General features: G+C 44.4%; 1 protein-coding gene across 1 annotated transcript in view; it reads left to right on the top strand.

Moving 5' to 3' along the window:
* The window catches only part of cntn5 (contactin 5), a gene marked incomplete at both ends in the record, with an annotated part of 129213 nt that overhangs the window by 11269 nt on the left and 97810 nt on the right, over positions 1 to 20134 (top strand). Inside the window, 1 exon segment of the mRNA XM_080007323.1 lies at positions 14193 to 14399. Within this exon segment, the coding sequence (XP_079863449.1) occupies positions 14193 to 14399 (207 nt within the window).

Here is a 20134-nt window from a genome sequence, read left to right as displayed (position 1 = left end):
GGCTGGAGAACTACCAAGCGCCGCTGGACCCCCTCAGCATGGGAACCGCTCTGTTGGCTGCACAGACCAGCACAAATCTTTTTTTCAAATGAAAGAGGAATTAATACCAACTAGAGGGGGGAATGTGAGTATTTAGAAAATGATTCTGCTAAGTGTTTCCGACATTTCCTAATTGAATGAAACAAAAAATGCCCCATGCGGTGCAACCAGCGGTGCAGCAGTGCCCTCACCTTACGAAAGTCGGAAACGTACTTTTAAATGAAACCTTGTAGATCTAATAATGAGTGAACATTCAGAAACTGGAGTGATAATTTCTCGCCTCCAATTTGTCGAAACAGATTTTGGTGGACTGATGAGGTGAAATCAGTGAAAGTTTATGCACTTCATACGACGGAACCCTTCTTCTCATGCTCAAACCCCATTGGCTCACGGAACTAGGGGCCTGGCAGCTCATTTATATTTAAAGCAGCACACACTGAAACAGCCCCACGAGAACAGGGGGGTTGGAGAGTTGTTGGACATGTTAGAACGGCTGGAATGCATATTCTGCACTCAGGGGCGGTATTTCCAGCCCAAAGAAAGGACCTCAGAGACCTATGTTAACTTGTTGAAAAGGAGTTTAATAGGTCCCCTTTAAGTACCTAAGGTTTTCACATTGAAGATAGATGTATACTTTATTCATTCCTGGATGTAAATTGCAGTGTCACAGCAGCTCACATCAAAAAAGGCGATAATAATAATAATAATAATAATAATAATAATAATAATAATAATAAGACAATAGAATTCAAATATATCTAAGAAAATGGCAAATATGGAAAAATGTGAAAATGTAGAATAAAACATTTAACGGTTAACCGTGCACAATAAAATATGGCAATATACACTAAACATAATGATAAACAACAAATAAATAGAACCTAAAAAAATAACAAAAGAAAAATACAAATAAAATTGACCCCAAAAAAATCAACGGGAAAATTTTGGTCATATACGGTAACCAATGAAATATGAAATAAACTGTGAATAAACAGTGAACCAGATAGATGAACCCAAAGACAAGAAAAAATAACCAAGAACTGGACAAAAAACAAAATGAAAAATAAACCTCAAAATGTGAACAGACAATAGAATATTGGCAATAAACCTCCTTTTCTAATCCCACCATTTAATGAAACTATCGCAAAGCATATCAGGATATGATGTCCTGATGCCATGACATATGGTACCGCTGGAAACATATCACTGAATGATCCATGTGTTCATTCCTCATCACCCTCTTCTCCTGGTCAGGGTCACACGTTTATGTGCAAGATGTGGGTTTCACGTGTGTGACACACAGCTTCCACCCCAGTTGAGGTACTTCTCCAATTATACTTCTCCAGCATAGTTCAGCCAAAGGTCTGATCTGTCAACCAGCTTGATGTATGCAGATGTATGCATTCAAATGTGCGCCGGGCGACTCTCCTCTGACGACATTAATTCAGTGAAATCTAGAATAAAAAAAATGGTGGAACCTTTCTCTGGGATCTTGTCGACGTCTGCAGACACCTCGCTGTAAACAGTGTCACGGAGAGCGTTAACCTACATAAAACAAAGAAGCTGCGACAAACTGCAGCGACACGTAAAAGTCTGGTTTCCTGGCATAAACAAACTGCATCTGGGCCACGTTCATCTTTTTGGAACATTGAGCGTCTTCCGGAAACTGACAGCTTGTCCTTCCAGACCTTGACAGTCAGACTGGGCGAGGAAACGGATAAAGAAAACTGAAGTTATGTTTTTTAAGGAGCTTTGTCGACAAAACAGCCAACCTTGGCTCTCCTTGGAGGGGTATGAAAACCTCCTCGTTAAGATTTTAATCTGTGCTATGGGGCAATCATTTTCAAAACCACAACCCAGACACCCAATTAGACGGAGTCAACCCGGAGACCCTGATCCCTTTATGGGAGACGAAAAAAAACCTCTCTAGTCCTGCGAGTGAGAACGTCTTCTTTTTCCATTGACTTCCACCGAGTCTGAGGACTTCTGAAGCAGCGTCCTTGTGGCCATCGGCTGAACTGCAGTTTGAAGCTCATCGCTCCTCCGTGGTCATGAGGACCTTTGAAGGCCTCGCGCTGTCCCACCTCAACTCCATCGCCGAGCCCCTCCGGGTGCCCACTGCAGGGCTGTCGATGACGCCGCCACCGCTTCATCCTCCGCCACCTGGGCTCTCCCAGTACCTACGTCAGGATCCTGTTTGTGGACTACCCGAGACCCCCGCTGCTCTTCTCGCGCTACACCGGCGGCTGCGCCTCCAGACACCGATCAGTCAAGCTCGTGGAGTTTGCGGACAGCATCACCCTCATCGGACTCATCTCTGATGGCGATGATCCTGCCTGGATGGGGGGTGGACCACCTGGCTTCCTGGTGCGGCCAGAGCCTCCCGGGACTTAACGCTCTCAAAGCAGTCGAGGTAACGACGGCGGAGAAGGACCCGAACCCCACCCACCGTGACTGCCCCAACGCCCTGGAGTCCTTTCCGTTTTCCTGGATGCCGTGATCACCCGGCGGGGAGCCTGGCGTTAGCCGAGGATGTACTTCCTGCGGCGGCTGAACTCCACCCCATGCACTTCTACGCCTTATGGGTGTCTGCCGCCGCTCCCGGGGGCCAGGGCAGACTGCAGCGGATCAGCGCGTCTGCACAAGCTGCCGTTCCTCCAGCACCTGGAGGCATCATCCCTTGTTATCCCTGTCAATATTATTGCATACATATTTTTTCATGGCGTACAGAAATATCCCAACTATATCTATATTTATACCGACAGTCGGCCTGAGCGCCGTGCTGCCACGTAGCCCCTGCCATCGCGTCTCATTTTGTCTTGCGCCCTGTGCACAATGTGTACATTCTGTATATTTTTGACGATTTCGTTTTTTAAGACTCTTAAGATTTTTTTTTTTTTTTATACGACTTGTTTGCCTGCCCGTGCAATGCACTCCGTGCACGCGACATTAAAACGTCCCCTGGCCAAATTGACGGATTGTGGCTCTGATTCCCAACTGGTTGCCACTGTGTTTGTCCAGAGGTTCCCCCTCGTTCTACGTTCCGCTTGGGCCTTTCACTCGCTTCTCGAAGCTGCTTCCAAACCTCTCGCCGCACGGAGTAAACGCTGATTTAGTTTCACCGCTAACGAAAAGCGAGCGTGGATTTCTGCGGCGACAACTCGCGTCGTGGCGGGACAATAACAGAGCTGGTCCGAAGCACCCCCCCCCCCCCCCGCCTTCCATCACGTCACACGCTCTCACTTTCGTCCTCTTTTCTTTTACCCGGCAAGGTTGGAGAGAGAAACTCATTTTTGCCCTCATAAAACCACTGTAGTGAACCGGGGATCGGGAGGAAGCGCCTTCGGTGGTTTGGGAAAGGCGTCGGCTCTGATAGGAGGTGAAGCTGAGTTTGCATGTGATCTATGGATTGTTCCATCTGGGATGATATTCCGCTGAATAAATGGTCTCATGCATAATCAGCCTCAGTCAATATAATCTTCCTGTGAAGGTCTTCATTAATCTTCCGGGCTGCGGCTAATCATGTCCATCTACTTGAGCCCCCGCCAACGTCTCACCTACTTGTGTTATTCTAATTAATTCCTCTACACCACAGTCCAGGGGCTGCAGACACGACGCCCGCTATTCATACATTATCTCCCGCGCTCAGCCGACCCGGGTGTGTATTACAAGAGGTGACATTTCCACAGAGCCCCCCCCCACCCGCGCCCTCCCCCAGCTCGGCGCTCCGCCCGCCGCTCGACGACGTGGTTTTCTTTTTCGACCCCCACCGAAGCGGATTGGTCCCGTGATGTGGAATTAGCACCATCTCCTCCGGCTGCGCCGCAAACAGCCTCGGCCCCGCCCTCAGTTGGGAGGCGCCGGCCTGTGCGCGAGATCTTTCACGCCATGCTTTCTTTTCAGCGTTTTCTCTCCGTCTAAAGTGTTTTCCAGACATTTCCTTGACATTTGCTTCCCCCCGGTTTTGGGGCGGCGGTTCACCTGCATTCTCCTCGCACGTGATTGGTTGCTAGGCAATGAACAGGAAGCTGGCGATGCAAAGTGAACTTGACGAGAGAATAAACCACAAGCAGCTTATTTGGTTCTGCTTATCAGTGACGTGCGGTCAGGGGAGGCGGGGTCATCTGTGGTGGTGTAACAGACGTAGTTGATCCGTCATCATATTTATTCATTCACAACCATGTCTGAAGGAAGACGGTATCATGCGTGCCTCATATGGCACTTTAATTAAAAAATTGAGCATTGAATATTTTAGATAGAAGTACTCCTCACTTAAGGACCTACCTGTTTAACCACCATTCAGACTTAGGACCAGCTCTCTGACCAGTCTGTACTGTACACTGTGTAAAATACCAAGCATCTCATCTCATCACCCTTTGTATACTATATACACTATATACACTATATATACTATATTCACTATATACACTATATACACTATATACTCTATATAAACTATATACACTATATACACTATAAATACTATATATACTATATATACTATATACATTATATATACTATATACACTATATACACTTTATATACTATATACACAACATATTCTATATACTCTATATACACTATATATACTTTATACACTATATACACTATATACACTATATACACTATATACAGTATACCAGCCACGCCCCCTTACCGTGAAATAACACGGGTCCTCACTTATCAACTAATTTACTTAACGTGAGGAGGTAACACTATGTTACAGTATGCAACACTATGTAACAATACTATATGTAATGCGGAGTACCTGCAGAGTATGTAAAAGTGAGGAGTACCTGTATTTGAATAAGATTTTATATAAACATTGGACATCTTAAAAGTTGTCTTAATATAAGGCGTTGGGCAAAAATTCCTTACTTTAGGTGTTTTACAAATTAAATGGAAAGCAAAGTTATATTTGTGTATATATCCGTGACTGGGAACGGTGATACGAGCCGAACCGTGAGCTTTGTGATCCGTTGCGCCCTAGTAGGCCCTGCCTACCTTGTGATAATAACAACATTGGTTTTACACGGAGTACGAACATTCAATATGCGTGTAATTTTCTCTTTTAAAATACATAATCAAATACATATGGTTGTTAAAATTTGTCATCTTTGGCTGCTTGGAATAATAAAATATTCACTCAAGCATGATATCTTGCATCAACCGCACTCAGCAGTCCGGAGCCCAGTGTGCCGTGCTGTGTGGAGCACGGGGCGTGTCCGACAGATTGACCGGCAGCCCCAGGGCAGCGAGCCTCTCTGCCTCCACCTCCATAGAAGCAGGTGGAGCAGGTGGGTGGGTGCGCAGTCCGTTCCCGTGCCGTTCAGCATCCAGAGGGAAACACGCGGAGCTGCACCGCCTTCCCGCGCGAATGTCCATTATGACTGGAGAGCGTGTGTCATTTCCCGTGGACCCCACAAGCGCCCTCGCGCCTCGCGCCTCGCGCCTCGCGCCTCGCGCCTCGCTCCCTCTCAACCTCGCAGGGCTTTGATCTGAAGACAAGCGGCTTTGAAGTGATGGGAGTTTGCACTTTTTGTGTTTGTTATTGGTGACGGCGCCGGCATTTTGACTTCTAACGGTCGACAAAATCCTACGTATCGACTTGGATCGTCTGTACAAACAACTTTTTGGCTCGTGAGTGCACGGTGGGGAAACGATGCTGCATAACTGGTACCATTAGAATTTGCCGTGATGCGACACACTGCAGTGCTCTCCTGTTTCCAGTCATTAAGTTGCCGCGTCGATACCGCTCTGATTTGCCGCGGCCCCGCCCTGACTCGGCCTCGCGGCTCGTTACCGCTTTTGACATCAGTTCCTAATGGATCGATCTCACTTTGCACCTGGTTGGGGTGCCGGATCGGACGCCACGATGTAAAATCTGTAATGTAAATTGGAAATGCTCAAGTTGAAAGTTTGCGTCGTCATTGATCGAAAAAAAAAAACCCCAACAAAAAAACAATCTCTTCAATTTTCTTTGCTCCTCTGTGATATCTAACAAGCCATGTTACATTACAGATCAGATCGGATGCGTATTTTAATTTAACCTTCGAAAACAATATTGCGACGCGAGGAAATCTCTGTGTGGAGGTGTCATGGTGAGCCAGCTGTGTTTTTTCTGGCCGTCGTCCTGCAGATAAATGTGATTGGGACTTCAAGTGGCTTACACTTGATTAGAAGAGCAAGTGCCGTCACAGTTCTGTGGAAATCCACTGCTGCGCCGCAACAAAACTCATGAATAAAAGACGTTTTCACGATGTATAAACTTAATAACGCACTCCTTGGCAAAGAAAGTAAATCATGTTTAGAAAGGCAGTGCTTTGTCTTCTAACCAGCTCTGATCGCCCTGGTTATCTTACCCAGAAGTAATCCTGTGACGAATATACAATCTGTTTGGAAAACAAAAGTGCAGCTCCATGAATGAAACATGAACCTCGAGTCTTTTAAGAAACAAAAAAACACTCCACACTTTTGGGGACGATGTTATCAGGGAGGGTTAGAACCTGAGACCGTCCCGGTTGCCCCCCCCCCCCAGGGGAGGGGAATCAGCGGAATCCGGGCGGGGTCGCCGCTCCTATCAGATGGAGGTGATGGCTGACAGGAGCCAAAACACTCTTTTTCCTTTTCTAATGTTCTGGATTTGTCGGGGTTCTGAACCCACCGCGTGCACTTCCTGTAACCTCCCTCTGCAAAATGCATGTGTTGGATTTCCTCGAGTCTGGAACCGCAGAGGCTTTCTGCTAAATAACACACAGTGTGGCGCGGTAGGGATGGGCAAAATACTGCTATAATATCAATGTCATGACATGATACTGGATATAGTTTGGGCGTTTTGGTCATGGTAAAATAGTGATTTCGCTAAATGTTGTCTTTAAGGAGTGCTTTAGTAAAGTAATGCAGTTTTTTAAATGTCATAGACTGTTCAAGCATCAATAATAATTATATCTACATTACTAAAGATTGGTTCTCTCATATTTATTGTGTTTAAATATCTTAGGAAAGCACCGATAGTCATCCCCAAAATATCAGCAAATTATCAATATCACGGTAAAAAACAACAACAATGCGATATCTGATTCGAGGTCCGTTTTGCGAGGATAAATAATTGATGGGATGTAAATTGCTCTGTTAAATTTGATTTGAAATACATACATTTTCTTTCCTAGACAAAACAATTTACGGGTTCCCAACCGGTAGCCAGTCGTTGGTCCATTACATGCTGAAGCATTAGATAGTATTACATGTTATGACATAGTATTACATAGTGTTACATACAGTAGTGTTACATAGTATTACTGTACATAGTGTTGCATTGTGTTACAAAGTATTACATAGTCTTACATGTTTTTACATAGTGTTACATACAGTAGTGTTACATAGTATTACTGTACATAATGTTACATTGTGTTACAAAGTATTACATAGTCTTACATGTTTTTACATAGTGTTACATACAGTAGTGTTACATGATATTACATAGTATTACATAGTGTTACATAGTGTTAAATGGTATTACATAGCATTACATAGTGTTATATGGTATTACATAGTGTTACATAGTATTACATAGTATGACATAGTGTTATATGGGATTACATAGTGTTACATAGTATTACATAGTATTACATAATGTTACATAGTGTTACATGGTATTACATAGTATTACATAGTGTTACATGGGATTACATAGTATTACATAGTGTTACATGGTATTACATAGTGTTGCATAGTGTTACATAGTATTATGTAGTGTTACATAGTGTTACATACTGTAGTATTACATAGTGTTACATGCAGTAGTATTGAATAGTGTTACATAGTTTTATGTAGTGTTACATACTGTAGTTGTACATAGTGTAGCATAGTTTTACATAGTGTTACATACAGTACATATTGTATTGTTACATAGTGTTGCATACTGTAACATAGTGTTACAAGGTGTAACATTGTATTACATGGTGTTACATTGTATAACATACTGTTACATAGTGGGAGTGGGCTGATCACATGATCGTGTGAACACCTGCAAAGTGTTAGCACTGGACAAGGACCTCCACCCTCTGGACCAGAGTCCTTTTCAGCGACTCAACAACCCTGTGTCTGGGAACCAAACAGCTGACATTGTTCCTCAGCTCAAGGAGAGTGGCAAGAAGAAAGGTGTTGTTTTCAAAGATGGCAGTGAAGTGCTCTCCAGTTCTGTGCTCAGGCTTGCTGCCAACCTCGGTGCTGCTCCTCAGACTCAGCGGTAGCGCCCTTACCCTAACCCCAAACTCATCGTCCTCATTGTCCTTTCCGTGATCAGCAGAGGCGTTCTGAACGCTCACAAACAGTGATCTGACGTTGGAGCACGGCAACGGAATGACCTCAGAGAGGGAGGGCCTGTGTTGGTAGAGGGCAACTGTCACCTCCTCAAATGGCCTTAGTACAGAGACCATGTCCGAGGCCAACCTCCATTCATTGGGGCAGATCACGGTAGGGGCGCTACCACCCATGTTGGTCTCCTCATGATTTGCACCGCCCCTTTCTGCTCTACCAGTCGGCGGAGCATGTGGCCTGGTCCTTTAGTCCGTTAGGAGCATGTGCAACGGGAGCTCCAGCTGTGACTGCAGCTCATGCAGCCTGTGCCCTGCTTTGCCTGATCTATGAATGAAGCCAGATATACGCCTGGCTTTTGGAGGGGTGGCACTAGCCTGTGCCTCTCCAGCGTCTTGGTCACCACCAGAAGAAGGGTGCGTGATTTGCAGCGGATGTGCCCGTGCCCCCCATCTTTCACGGCCTCCGCCGGGTTGGCTGCATTATCGGACACAACAAATCCGACACGTATCTCTTGTTCAGCTGCCTGCTCCCACTCTTTTTGTTCTTCCCCTGAGACACTCTCGGATGTTGTCCGAGGTACGCTCTGCGTCTCACACCCCCACACTTTAGGAGCCCAGTTTTGCCTCTGATGTCCAGAAAAATCCCTCCGCTTGTCTCACACCACTGCCCTGTAATGCACAGATGCATGCACATTATGTTTACAGCTCCAGAGGGCCCTGGTGACGTGTATGACCCCACCTTCCGCTGCTTTAAGGGACTGCGCCAACTCCCCTTTCATCTCCCCATAGAGCTCTGGCACTACTTTTTGGCAAAAATGATTCTGTGACGGTATTTTGTACTTTGGCTCCAGAAAGGCAGTGAGGGAGTTAAATCCTTCTCTCTCCACAACAGAATAGGGCTCGAGATCCGTGCAGATCATCTTACCAATCGACTCTGTCATTTTCTTTGCCCGGGAAAGGTTTCCTGGGAACGGTTGCTCGGATGTAAGTGCAGCCAGTGTTGGTGAAGATGATGAGGAAGAGGAGCCCTTCGCCGAAATGAGCCCGGTGCCCTGTGATGTAGCATGGCTGGCAAAGCTGGAAGTGATTCCTTGCGCCGTATGTTTTTTCATGTGATGTGTAGGACAGAGGTGATGCATGTGCATGGACGTTGGAGGGATGTTGAAGTGTTCAAAATCCCAACCTCCACTCAGTTGGGACTTGCAAAGTTTGCACGTAACTTTGAGGGCATCCCCTTCTCAAGCGGTGAATCAGTCCCAAACAGAGGAGATCTTTCTCGGTTTGGTGGGTGGAGGACAATCACCAACACCACTTTCAGCATCAACATGAGTGGAGGCGACAGGCGCGTGTCTCTGAAAGGGATCCTCATTGTCCTGTGTTGAACACACACTGGTCACTTTCTCCACACACTCCACAATCTGTTTTCAAGGGGCAGAGAATCCATTGTCAACACTTTCGAAATTGCAGTATAAGCTTCAGTAAGTGTGTAAATTATTGTTTATTTGTGTTATTATATTATTATTATTATTATATATTATTATATATATTACTAACCTAGTAACTCAATGCTAATGGCGACTATAAGTTGGGAAAAGAAAAGGTATGGAATAGAAATGCACTTGACTGAGAGAATGTGAACAATAATGGGGAGACGTGTAATATGTGTAACGTTAGGCGTACACCAGCAGGCTAGCGCTAGCGAGCTAATGCTAGCAGCAAATTGCGTCAGTGCCTCTGCTTGATAAGGGCAAGTAACACAACTTGCTAGTTGCAAACAAATGACAAAGACAAAAACAGGAAGACAATTCACTGACAAAACACTTTATATCCATGAGAAATGGTTATTAATCCAGCAGCAGCAGCAGACAGACAGAGGCCGGGTGCGAATCAGGAAGAGCTTTTAGCTTAGGGGGAGGGACCATATGTGCAGCTGACCTATCGCGTGGGCGTGATCAGCCCACGCCGCGTATTTGTCTTGACGTACAGCAGATCTACCCAATGAGAGCATGATTTCTCAGATCGAGGAAATAAGGTCAAAATGACCGGACAGCATAATCATGATCGGTGAAAACCCAATTTCCCCAACGGAAAGTCCTTTCATCAGATCAGCCAGCCACCGCTAGCGCAGAGTATTACATCATGTTACATAGTATTACATAGTATTACATCATGTTACATAGTATTACATAGTATTACATAGTATTACATCATGTTACATAGTATTACATAGTATTACATCATGTTACATAGTGTTGCATAGTGTGACATAGTATTACATCATGTTACATAGTATTACATAGTATTACATCATGTTACATAGTATTACATAGTATTACATCATGTTACATAGTATTACATAGTATTACATCATGTTACATAGTGTTGCATAGTGTTACATAGTATTACATCATGTTACATAGTATTACATAGTATTACATCATGTTACATAGTATTACATCATGTTACATAGTGTTGCATAGTGTTACATAGTATTACATCATGTTACATAGTATTACATAGTATTACATCATGTTACATAGTGTTGCATAGTGTTACATAGTATTACAAAGTTTTACCTATTATTGCATAGTGTTACATATTACATAGTGTTACATATTATTACATAGTTTTAAATATTATTACATAGTGTTACATAGTGTTGCATTGTATTATTTTCATAGTTCATTCAATTCATAACATAGTTGTGCGTGCTATTACTTATCCCTATTATTTATGTTTGTGTCACATTTTCCCTATTAAAGAATGCAATCTTATATTTGGGAGCTCCATTTGGAAATTAAATGGGCGCTTCTGGCAGATTGTGACTATGATTATTCTCTGGTCAGCTGCTTATAAACAAGATAAAACACTTGGCTTATTCTCGACAAGTTACTAATTGCTTCGCTTTGCAATTTTAAACCTTCACAATACCTTTAATTTGAAATTGATTCCCTGTCCTGCTTTCCTCTGGAATATGGAATACAGTAATTTCCATCCCTCTGTTTGCAGAACGCAGTGCCTCCGCGGCTCACGACTCCCTAAAGGCACATAATTATTTTTCAGCTTTGTTTATTTCTTTCATGGCTCTTTATCATGTATTCCCCCAGTGAATTGTCTTCAAGTAGCGGGTTTACATTTTTCTTTAAGCTTTTTATCTTTACGGCGGTTATCTGATCGCCAGCATAACAATTTGTTAAAACAATGCAATAATTATGACCTTTTCAAGAGTTGTTCTTATGCCGCGCACAATGTTGAGTTGCTCTTTCAGGTTGATTTTAAAGTAAAATCCAGGTTTCCCCTCGTCTTCTCTCTAAGACGTCACTTTCTTTACTGCAAAGTTTGCCTTCTTGCCATTCATTGGTCATTTTTTTACTCGTTTAGTTATTTAATTAGATTTGTTTTCTTGGTCGGATGATGTGGGGATGTTTTTATTATTCCATTTCTTGTGATTGTTCTCCCATATCAACTGTTTCCTGAGCACGACGAGCTACGCTGCTTCTGCAAATTCTCCACGGCTGCCTTCTCCTCGCGGCGTGTGGTGGGCCCCGCCACCAAACAATGAAGAAGAACAGTCTTTATTTAAGAAGAACAGTCTTTATTTATCACGCAACACACCACACTACAACACATGCTTGCACACACACACACATGCACATGCTTTGATGATGGCCGGTGAAATGGATCCTCTGCTTTTGACCCAATGGGAACAGTATATGGAGGAGCATGTGCAGAACATGAACACAGTGGCTGTGAATGGCTGTTTCTCGTAAAGTGCCAACTAAACACAGTATGAAAGATGGAATTTTCTGAACAGAAAACTCACTCATTACCACTTTAAAAACACAAGCCCAGCGCCGGTGGCTGGTGGTGTAACAAGCAGCTGGCGTCGCTGCAAAGTGCATATTCAAAGATCCGGAGACGGAGATGAATGGTGACAGGTTTGGCTTCGGCTTCACAACGCTCAGCGCGTCGTTGAACCCCGGTGGACACCTCTGGATGCTAAAGGACGCCGCGGCTCGCTGCTCTGTCACCAAAACAGTTTTACATCGATTTGGGCCTTTGATGAGAGCGATACATGCGCAGGGAAGTCGGGTCATCTGGAGGGAAGAGGACGTGTTCACATCTCTCACTCGCACACACCCTGGAACTGCGACACGCACTGAAATAGCTGTGGCTTTTCTTTTTTCTTTTTCAACCTCTTCCCAGCGAGACGCCTGCGTTGCATTTGTTAGAGAGAAAAAGTTAAAAAGCACACCCGCAGGCGCTCAACCCTCCCTCACGTCCGTCCTTGTGCTTTTCGGGGGTCGGTCTGCAACGTCTCGGGGGGTGCATGGTTCCTGCTCAGCGGGCTCTCGGCTTCCCAAGGGGGTTGGGAGTTCCTCTGCGGCTTCGGTGCACTGGGCTCGGGGTGTTCTTGAAGCTGTGGGGTGGGGCCGGCGGGCGGCCGCGAAGCCTGGGTGCTGCTCGGGGGCACTGCAATACGTTTTTCACCTCGTGCATCAGCGCTAATCGGGACCAGTCCCATGCACTTGTGGGTGGACACATCACACGCACACACATGCGGTGTCTTTTTCTGCGCACGTCCCTTTAGCACAGTGGCGCACCTGACCTCCTCCCTTCTTCAATTTCAATTTATTTTTTATTGTATTTTATTCTATATATTTTTTATCTTATTCTATAAGTATTCCACTTACTGTATTACGTTTTAGGAGTCAGTTAGTCGGTCTATTAGAAAGTAATTTTCTACTTTTTATTTTATTTTATTTTAGTACTTTTTCCTAGGACTTCTTGTGTGCTATCACCGGGTGCGTTGCATTACATTTCACTGCATATATGTATGGAAGTATGTATATGTATGTGACAAATAAAAATCTTGAATCTTGAATCTTGAATCTTCTTCTTCCCTCCTTGTTTTCCTGTTAGAAATGAAAGCGTTCGGCGGTTCCTTCCGTCGCCCTCTTCATGTTGTTCACTTTGAACTGCTGTTTGAATTAGAAACTGAACCGTAAAGTAACCGCAGGGACGCTCCCTAACGTGCGTCACTTGCCTCGTTTCAGCACAATAAGAAAGTGAAAAGCAACACATGAAACCTCCTCTGACCCCTTTAAGAATGAAGTGTTTTCCTAGTGAAGGCGTTTCCTGGAGATACGCCGGTTAAACATGCGTTAGCTCATAGTACCGCCAGCTTTTTCCAGCTGCAGTCATACATGTAACTACTAACTGAATTTTCGCATATTAATGATATGACTGTGGGTATGAAATATAAATATAGATGTTCTAAAATAATATCTGAAAAATGAAAGCAGCATGTGCCAAAAAAGTGCAAAGTGCAGGAATCACTTCCTGCACTTTGCACTTTTTTAAATATATTTGGCAATTTTTTTTATTTGGCTTTTCCTGTATATTTAGCTAGTTTTCTTCTTTTCTTTTTTTTTGACTGTTAAGATTTTTATGCTAATTGTCTCTGCAGCAATGCACCAATCCTCACCAAGAAAAAATACTTGTGATTGATTGTGATGTTCTTGGCCAAATAAACAGAATCCAATTCTGTTTAATCAAAGTAATTTATTTTTATTCATCTTAGCGGCATTTTATTTAGATCAGGTATTTGCTGGGTTTTGACTCACGCCTTCTTATTTTCTCACTATTTTATCATCTGTGCTGTCTTAACTGTTCATCAAATAACTCTGCTGTTATTCTACTTGTAATTTTTTAATTCCAACCGAATTTCGCCCCCCGCAGACGATATCGATTTGAACTTTAGGATTTGTTTTCTCTTTTTTTTTGTTTTTCAAATTCTAAAATCCAGTCTTTCTTGTCGTTTTTTCCTCCAGACCTGTCCCGGGCGGCCGGGGTGCGTCCCGTCACGTACGCGGCCGTGCTGCGTATGAGGTCGGGCGGCTCCTCGGGGCCGCTGGGCTCCAGCGTCCGGGCCCGGTCGGACCGCCACGGCGGGGGGCCTGTGGGCTCCGACTGGCTGTCCTTTCCCAGCCACCGCTTGTCAGGGCTGCTGGGCTCCCAGGAGGACTCCGGGAGCGAAGGTGAGGATGAGGAGTTGAGGATGAGGGGTGAGGATGAGGGGTGAGGAGGGACCGGGGGACAGGGGTCTGGCCTTCAGTCTGGCCTGGAAATGAATCCCTCCATCCCCATCCATCACCCACTGTGACCGGGGTCGCGCCCTTTGTGAAATTGAAGTGGGATCTCGCCGATGTTCCACTCCCTCAGGGCTGCGGCCGCGGGGGTGATGGAGATCTTTGTCAAAAGGGAAGATTTAGCAGCCGGGAAAAGAGATGGCGGGAAAAAAGGGCGGCGTGCGTGGATCTGTATGGATCACTGCCGCGCCACCGCCACCTCCGAGAGTTATGAATCACTGTAGAGGACGGAGCGATACATTGGAGCTCTGAAGCGTGATGCTCGACTCTTGAAAGCGTTGAATTATAGTTTGGGAATCTGCAGGTGAGCACCGGACCGCGGTGCAAGCGCTTTCAAAAAATCTTGCATCGGTTCAGCAATGAAAATATAGACTGTAATGATTTTAAAATAAAACCTGTGTCTCAATTCCGTGTTAAATAACCCTGCAATATAACCGGGTTTAAATCGGCTCCACCTCCGATCGGCTGATGTGAACAGAACGCCCGGGTCGACCCGCTCATTTTGGCCCCTTTACCGGCACGATGCGGCATGCGTTGATGTTGTGGATGTTGGCAGCTTAATAGACAGGAATATCCGTGTTTCATTCCATCATTTCATATATGATTTAGAATCCAAAATCAAAAACAGAAGTTAATGAGTTTTTTCCCGCATGGGGGACCATGAAATGTTTTGAGTGTGGGGATAGCTCCGTGGGGACCACATTGGAGAACCCCCACGCTCCCCGCCGGGCTCCGAGCAACTCCAGAACCGCCCCAAGCCGCTCTCCAAACCGGAGGAGCGTGTCCGCTCCCCGCTGCTGCTGTTGTGTCGGGTCGTTCGCTAACGATCCGATTCTTTTGAACGACTCAAAATACTTTTGTCTTTTCAAATTTTACGGTTTTATGTCGTGGTTTCATGAGGCTGCTGTCTCCCCTCCCCTGACATGACACGCCCCTTTTCCGGTGTGTTTGTGAAAAAAAAAAAAAACCCGGTAAACCCACTAATTTTGGTGTAAAAACGGAAATAGTTTGTTTCTGACGGGGAGAAAAACATTTTGAGGGACAACAGTCTGTCCCCTGGATTAAAAGGCAGCCTGACAGTCTGAATGCATTTAAGGAGTAAGACTATGTGTGGTGATGTGAGTGCACCGAGCTCCCACTCTGCCAGTCCATGTCCTGCAGCCCTGGAGCCTGAAAGACCGCGGCTCAGCGGTTGCTTTTACTTTTATTCTTCCCACTCCTGAAAGCTCTGAGATAAAAGCTACAACGCTACAGCACACATGGAGCCTGCAGCGCCGGTACGTTATTCTGGTGTAAGAGCAGCGCTGGCTGTGCCTTTCTTCTTGTAGATGCAACTGTTGTGGAGTCCATACAGAAATACACACCGATCAGCCACAACATTAAAACCACCTGCTTAGTATTGTGTAGGTCCCCCTCGTGCCGCAAAAACAGCTCTGACCCGCCTAAATATTTTTTAGATAGCAGGTACATGTTAAAGTAACATCCACATGAATGCCAGGACCCAATCTTTCCCAGCTGAACATTTCAAATAAATGATCTTCAATTACTGCTCTTGAATTCACTGACTTCTCAAATAATTCTCTCACAATGGATTCATTTTGGGCCTTTTCTCAACAAATTCCTCTGGTGGATTCACAGCTTTTATTTTTTTCCTTTTTGTTTTTGTTTTTAGATTAGATTCAACTATTTGTCATTCCACAGAGTACAAGTACTGAGGCAACAAAAGGCATTTCTCTGCAATTTACATCCTAGTAACTGACGTGTCTAGGAGCAGCGGCTGCCATGTAACAGCGCACGGGGAGCAGTTAGGGGGTTAAGTGTCTGGCTCAAGGACACATCAGCACGCTACCAGACAGCAATCGGATCTCATGCTTTTTCGGGCTCACAATCACGAAGCGTGGGCATGGTGAAGGAGGGGGGTGCAGATGCATTCACTAAAAACTATAAATCACAAAAAAAAATGTCATGCATGGGTTTAGAATTTGTTCTGACTATGACAGAACAAAAGCCTGATGATGGTTTTACTTTTTCTCTATTGAATGGTCTATTGAAGTAAAGGTTGGGTGACAAGAGGTATATTGTGTCATACAGTCGGTATGAATTTCATTCATAGATGCAATTTAACTGGATATAAATATCAGCATTTGCGCGCCTGTGTACCCATCAGCCAGTGCGGTAAACATTTCCACGGTAACAGCGAGCTCCACCAAACAGAGACGTCGCTGTTACGACGTTTTTATGGGTAGTGTGGTCTCCATGACATCGTTAATAACACATGTTTTTCTTAAAACAAGGTTAATATCATATGGACTTGTGGCTTCTACAGGAGCAAAAACAAATTATTATATACATTGTGTAATATATATTAGTTCATATATTAATGTAGTAATATTTATTTCCGTGACTATGAGCACGAAAAAAAATGAGCCTGGGTTGGCTGCGGTCACCAACATAGTGGTGCTTGTAAAATTTTAAGTAACTTTGACAAAAATATGTGTTACCATAGTCGTCAGTGGGACCAAGGAGATCATTTCAAGGTTTGGTTTGTCACCACCGACCAAATTTCCGAAAATCCGAAAATTGACAAATAGACAATATCAACAATCTAATCTCAAAATGGTCGCTGTCGTCAGTAAAATGGTCAGGGGCATAATGTCGATGTAAAAACAATCCAAACCTCAATTTGACACCGTTAAAGTGGTAAAATCAGCCCTCGCCTACTCCAAACCTTTTGATATTGATTCATTTTCTTCCGCTGATCTGTGAATTATCATTCCAAAAGCTTCTTTATCTTATTGCATTTTCTGACGAAGGCCACACGGCAAAAAGTGTCCAAGGTTGTTTGGTTGTGCGTGGGCTCATCCGGAGCCGGACAGAGACGGGTGCCAACTTGTTTCTCTTCAGGTGGATTGCGGAGCCTGAAAGATCTGAAAGAGCTACGATGCCGTGACGTCTCCGCTAAGGCTTCCTTTTGTTCTCTTAAGCTTTTTAAAGGCCTGAAGGGTTTGTTTTGTCAGCTGTTTTTTTTTTTTTCCTCAAACCGAGAGGAACTTCTCCTTCCCCAGAAGCCGAGCTTCATGCCTCCAGGGCTGTGACAGGAGAATGTTTCTGAAATGGAAAATGTAAAGTGGACCTCCTTTCATGTGAGCACTGTGGGGGCGTGACCGGGGACCTTCTGAGGGTTCGGACGGTCGGTCCCTCTTCTCCTGGTCACTTCGGTGGGGGCGTCCAAATTCCCCCGCACCTGCCCTCTGTGCGGTGCAACCGCTTCATTATGTTCACGCAAAGCGGCCGCCATCTGTGTTTTCACCCTTTTCAAGTTGAGCGCTAATGCGTCTCGAATCCAGTCTTGGGAATGTTCAGGTCAGCGGCGGGAGCCTGCAGGAAATGGCTCTTTGAGGCAGAACCTCTCAGGATGTGATGCTACGCTCTGTGGGCAGAGTCGTACTTCGCCGAACTGGGAACTTTGTTTACTTTGAAATGTGACTCCACCACTCCACCACACATTACACCCCACTCCCCACCATGCCCTTTTTTGACTCTTTGACAGGAGATAGCAAAGCCAAAACTCATCCCTGCTTCCGAAATGGTGTCATAAAGCCTTTCGGCGTGTTGTCATGGCGATACGGCGTGGAAACTGTTAGCGGGGTCCAAGCCCGTGTAGAGGCCCTAAGAGGGACAGGGGCTCAAAGTAAACAAAAAAAAAAAAGAAGGCCACAAGATTTTAAAATGCCATTTCCAGCATAAGCTCTATTATATATTAGGGGTGTCACAATTCTCCAAATCCATGATTCGATTTTAAGGTCACGATTCGATTTTCGACTTTTTTTTCAGCATTGATGCCTGTGCCATAATTCTTATTCTCAATAATTCACTTTTATTTTAATAATAACAATTATAAATAATAACAAAAATATGAGAATATTTAAACAACTCACCTAAAAACTCACCTTGAGCAAAACTAGATTTTAGAATAATAAACAATAAGTTACTTATTACACTACTTTTAAGTCGCCCACCAAAAGCAGTGATTTTTGCCAGAGGGGAACGCTGCCAGTAAAAGACAAATTATTGGCTGCAGCTCCGATCAGAGCAAAATAAAAACCCTCGATGTATTTCATTTACTCAATTTCCTGTCGCTGCTCTGCTTGGGAGCTGATCGCAGATCTCTCCTGAGGAAATTCCCAACCGTGTTCTCACGGCCCTGTGGCAAATTCCCAGTACCACCCGGCACGGTCCGCGAGCCAGTGGTTGGGAACCTCTGCACTAGAGGACGTTCCGTCGGTGATGGTCGGGTTTATTTCCCCGCTTTCATCGCCTCGTCTGTGGAATTACTGGACATTCTGATCAAAGGCTCGATCCTATAACTTGCACACACAGTTAAATGCTGGAGGAGAGGGAGTCGTGCGTCGCCGGCGAATGCGGACTTCGACACCGTTACCGGGAATATTATTCTCTAATGTGCGTTCACTGTGCAACAGATTGGATGAGCTTATATTGATGTATAATCCAGCTGTTTCCAATGAAATCTTGATGCCCATTCACGCTTAAAAAAAAATAAATGAAAAGGGCACCATGGACATCAAGGGTACAAGGGTGCTCAGGCCCCCTCCGCCACCCCCGGTGTACGTGCCTGACAGCCTCACAGTGCATTGTGGGATACGTTCGCCAGCTCATCGTGGGGTGTTTGCACGCGAGGGTATTTCTGCTGCTATGCTGCCAGTTAGTGAGATGGGGAGGTTGTTCCAGCGTGAGAGGTCTTCTTCAATGGATTTCAGTAAAGTTAGGAGTAAACAAATCTGGCAGGTTGGTGGAGGTATCAATAGCAAGGTTTCTAATGCTGCCTGTTGAGAGGGTTAGGGGGAGTCTCTGAGTTACAGCATTCCAGATCCAGATTCAGTCCAGTTTATTGAATAGTCTGAGATGGATGAAAATGTTGATAAGATTCAACGCTTACGGTCGGGATGTTATTGGGTTCCGTAGATAATGCAAAATGTGGTCAGCATATAAACTGATTTTGCGGACAAAGTTTCCTGTTTCCGATATTTTGCCAGATGTAGTGTGTCACTGTGGTACTATCCACATAATATTTGACGCATCAGAATCTGTTCATTCCACCATGTACATTTTCATGTACAAGAAACTTGTCATGGTGAGGATTGGTGTGTAACATACAACTAAATAGTCAGATTTCCAAAGACAATAGGAAAACAAAATACAAAAATGGCCAAATATACAAAATATACAAAAAAAGCGATACTATGCACAGGACAAGTTAAGTTGAAAGGCGATAGCAGGGACTAAGTGGTGGCATAGCTGCACGTATGGTTATGGGTATAAATAAAGTAAAATATCAATTTATGTGGTTGTACTGTAGGGAATGAATAAATATGAATGCAACACTACGATAATACTATGTTACAATTTCAATCCAGCAAAAAGCATCGGTACAGGTTACTTTTAAATTAATTTGGAGAGACATGAAAACAAACTAAAGAATCAAAAGGTTGAAAATATTTCATTATGTATGAATGCATTCATTGTTTTTGCAATCAAAAAAATATATTACTCATTCGTTTTTTTAGCTACTGTATTTTTTGCATTGGTGCCATGGTTGAGTGCAT

Source organism: Zeus faber (genome assembly GCF_960531495.2).
Source record: "Zeus faber genome assembly, chromosome: 9".
Taxonomy (NCBI): domain Eukaryota; kingdom Metazoa; phylum Chordata; class Actinopteri; order Zeiformes; family Zeidae; genus Zeus; species Zeus faber.
Note: the sequence above shows the minus strand (reverse complement) of the source record. Positions and strands in the feature narration are given on the sequence as shown.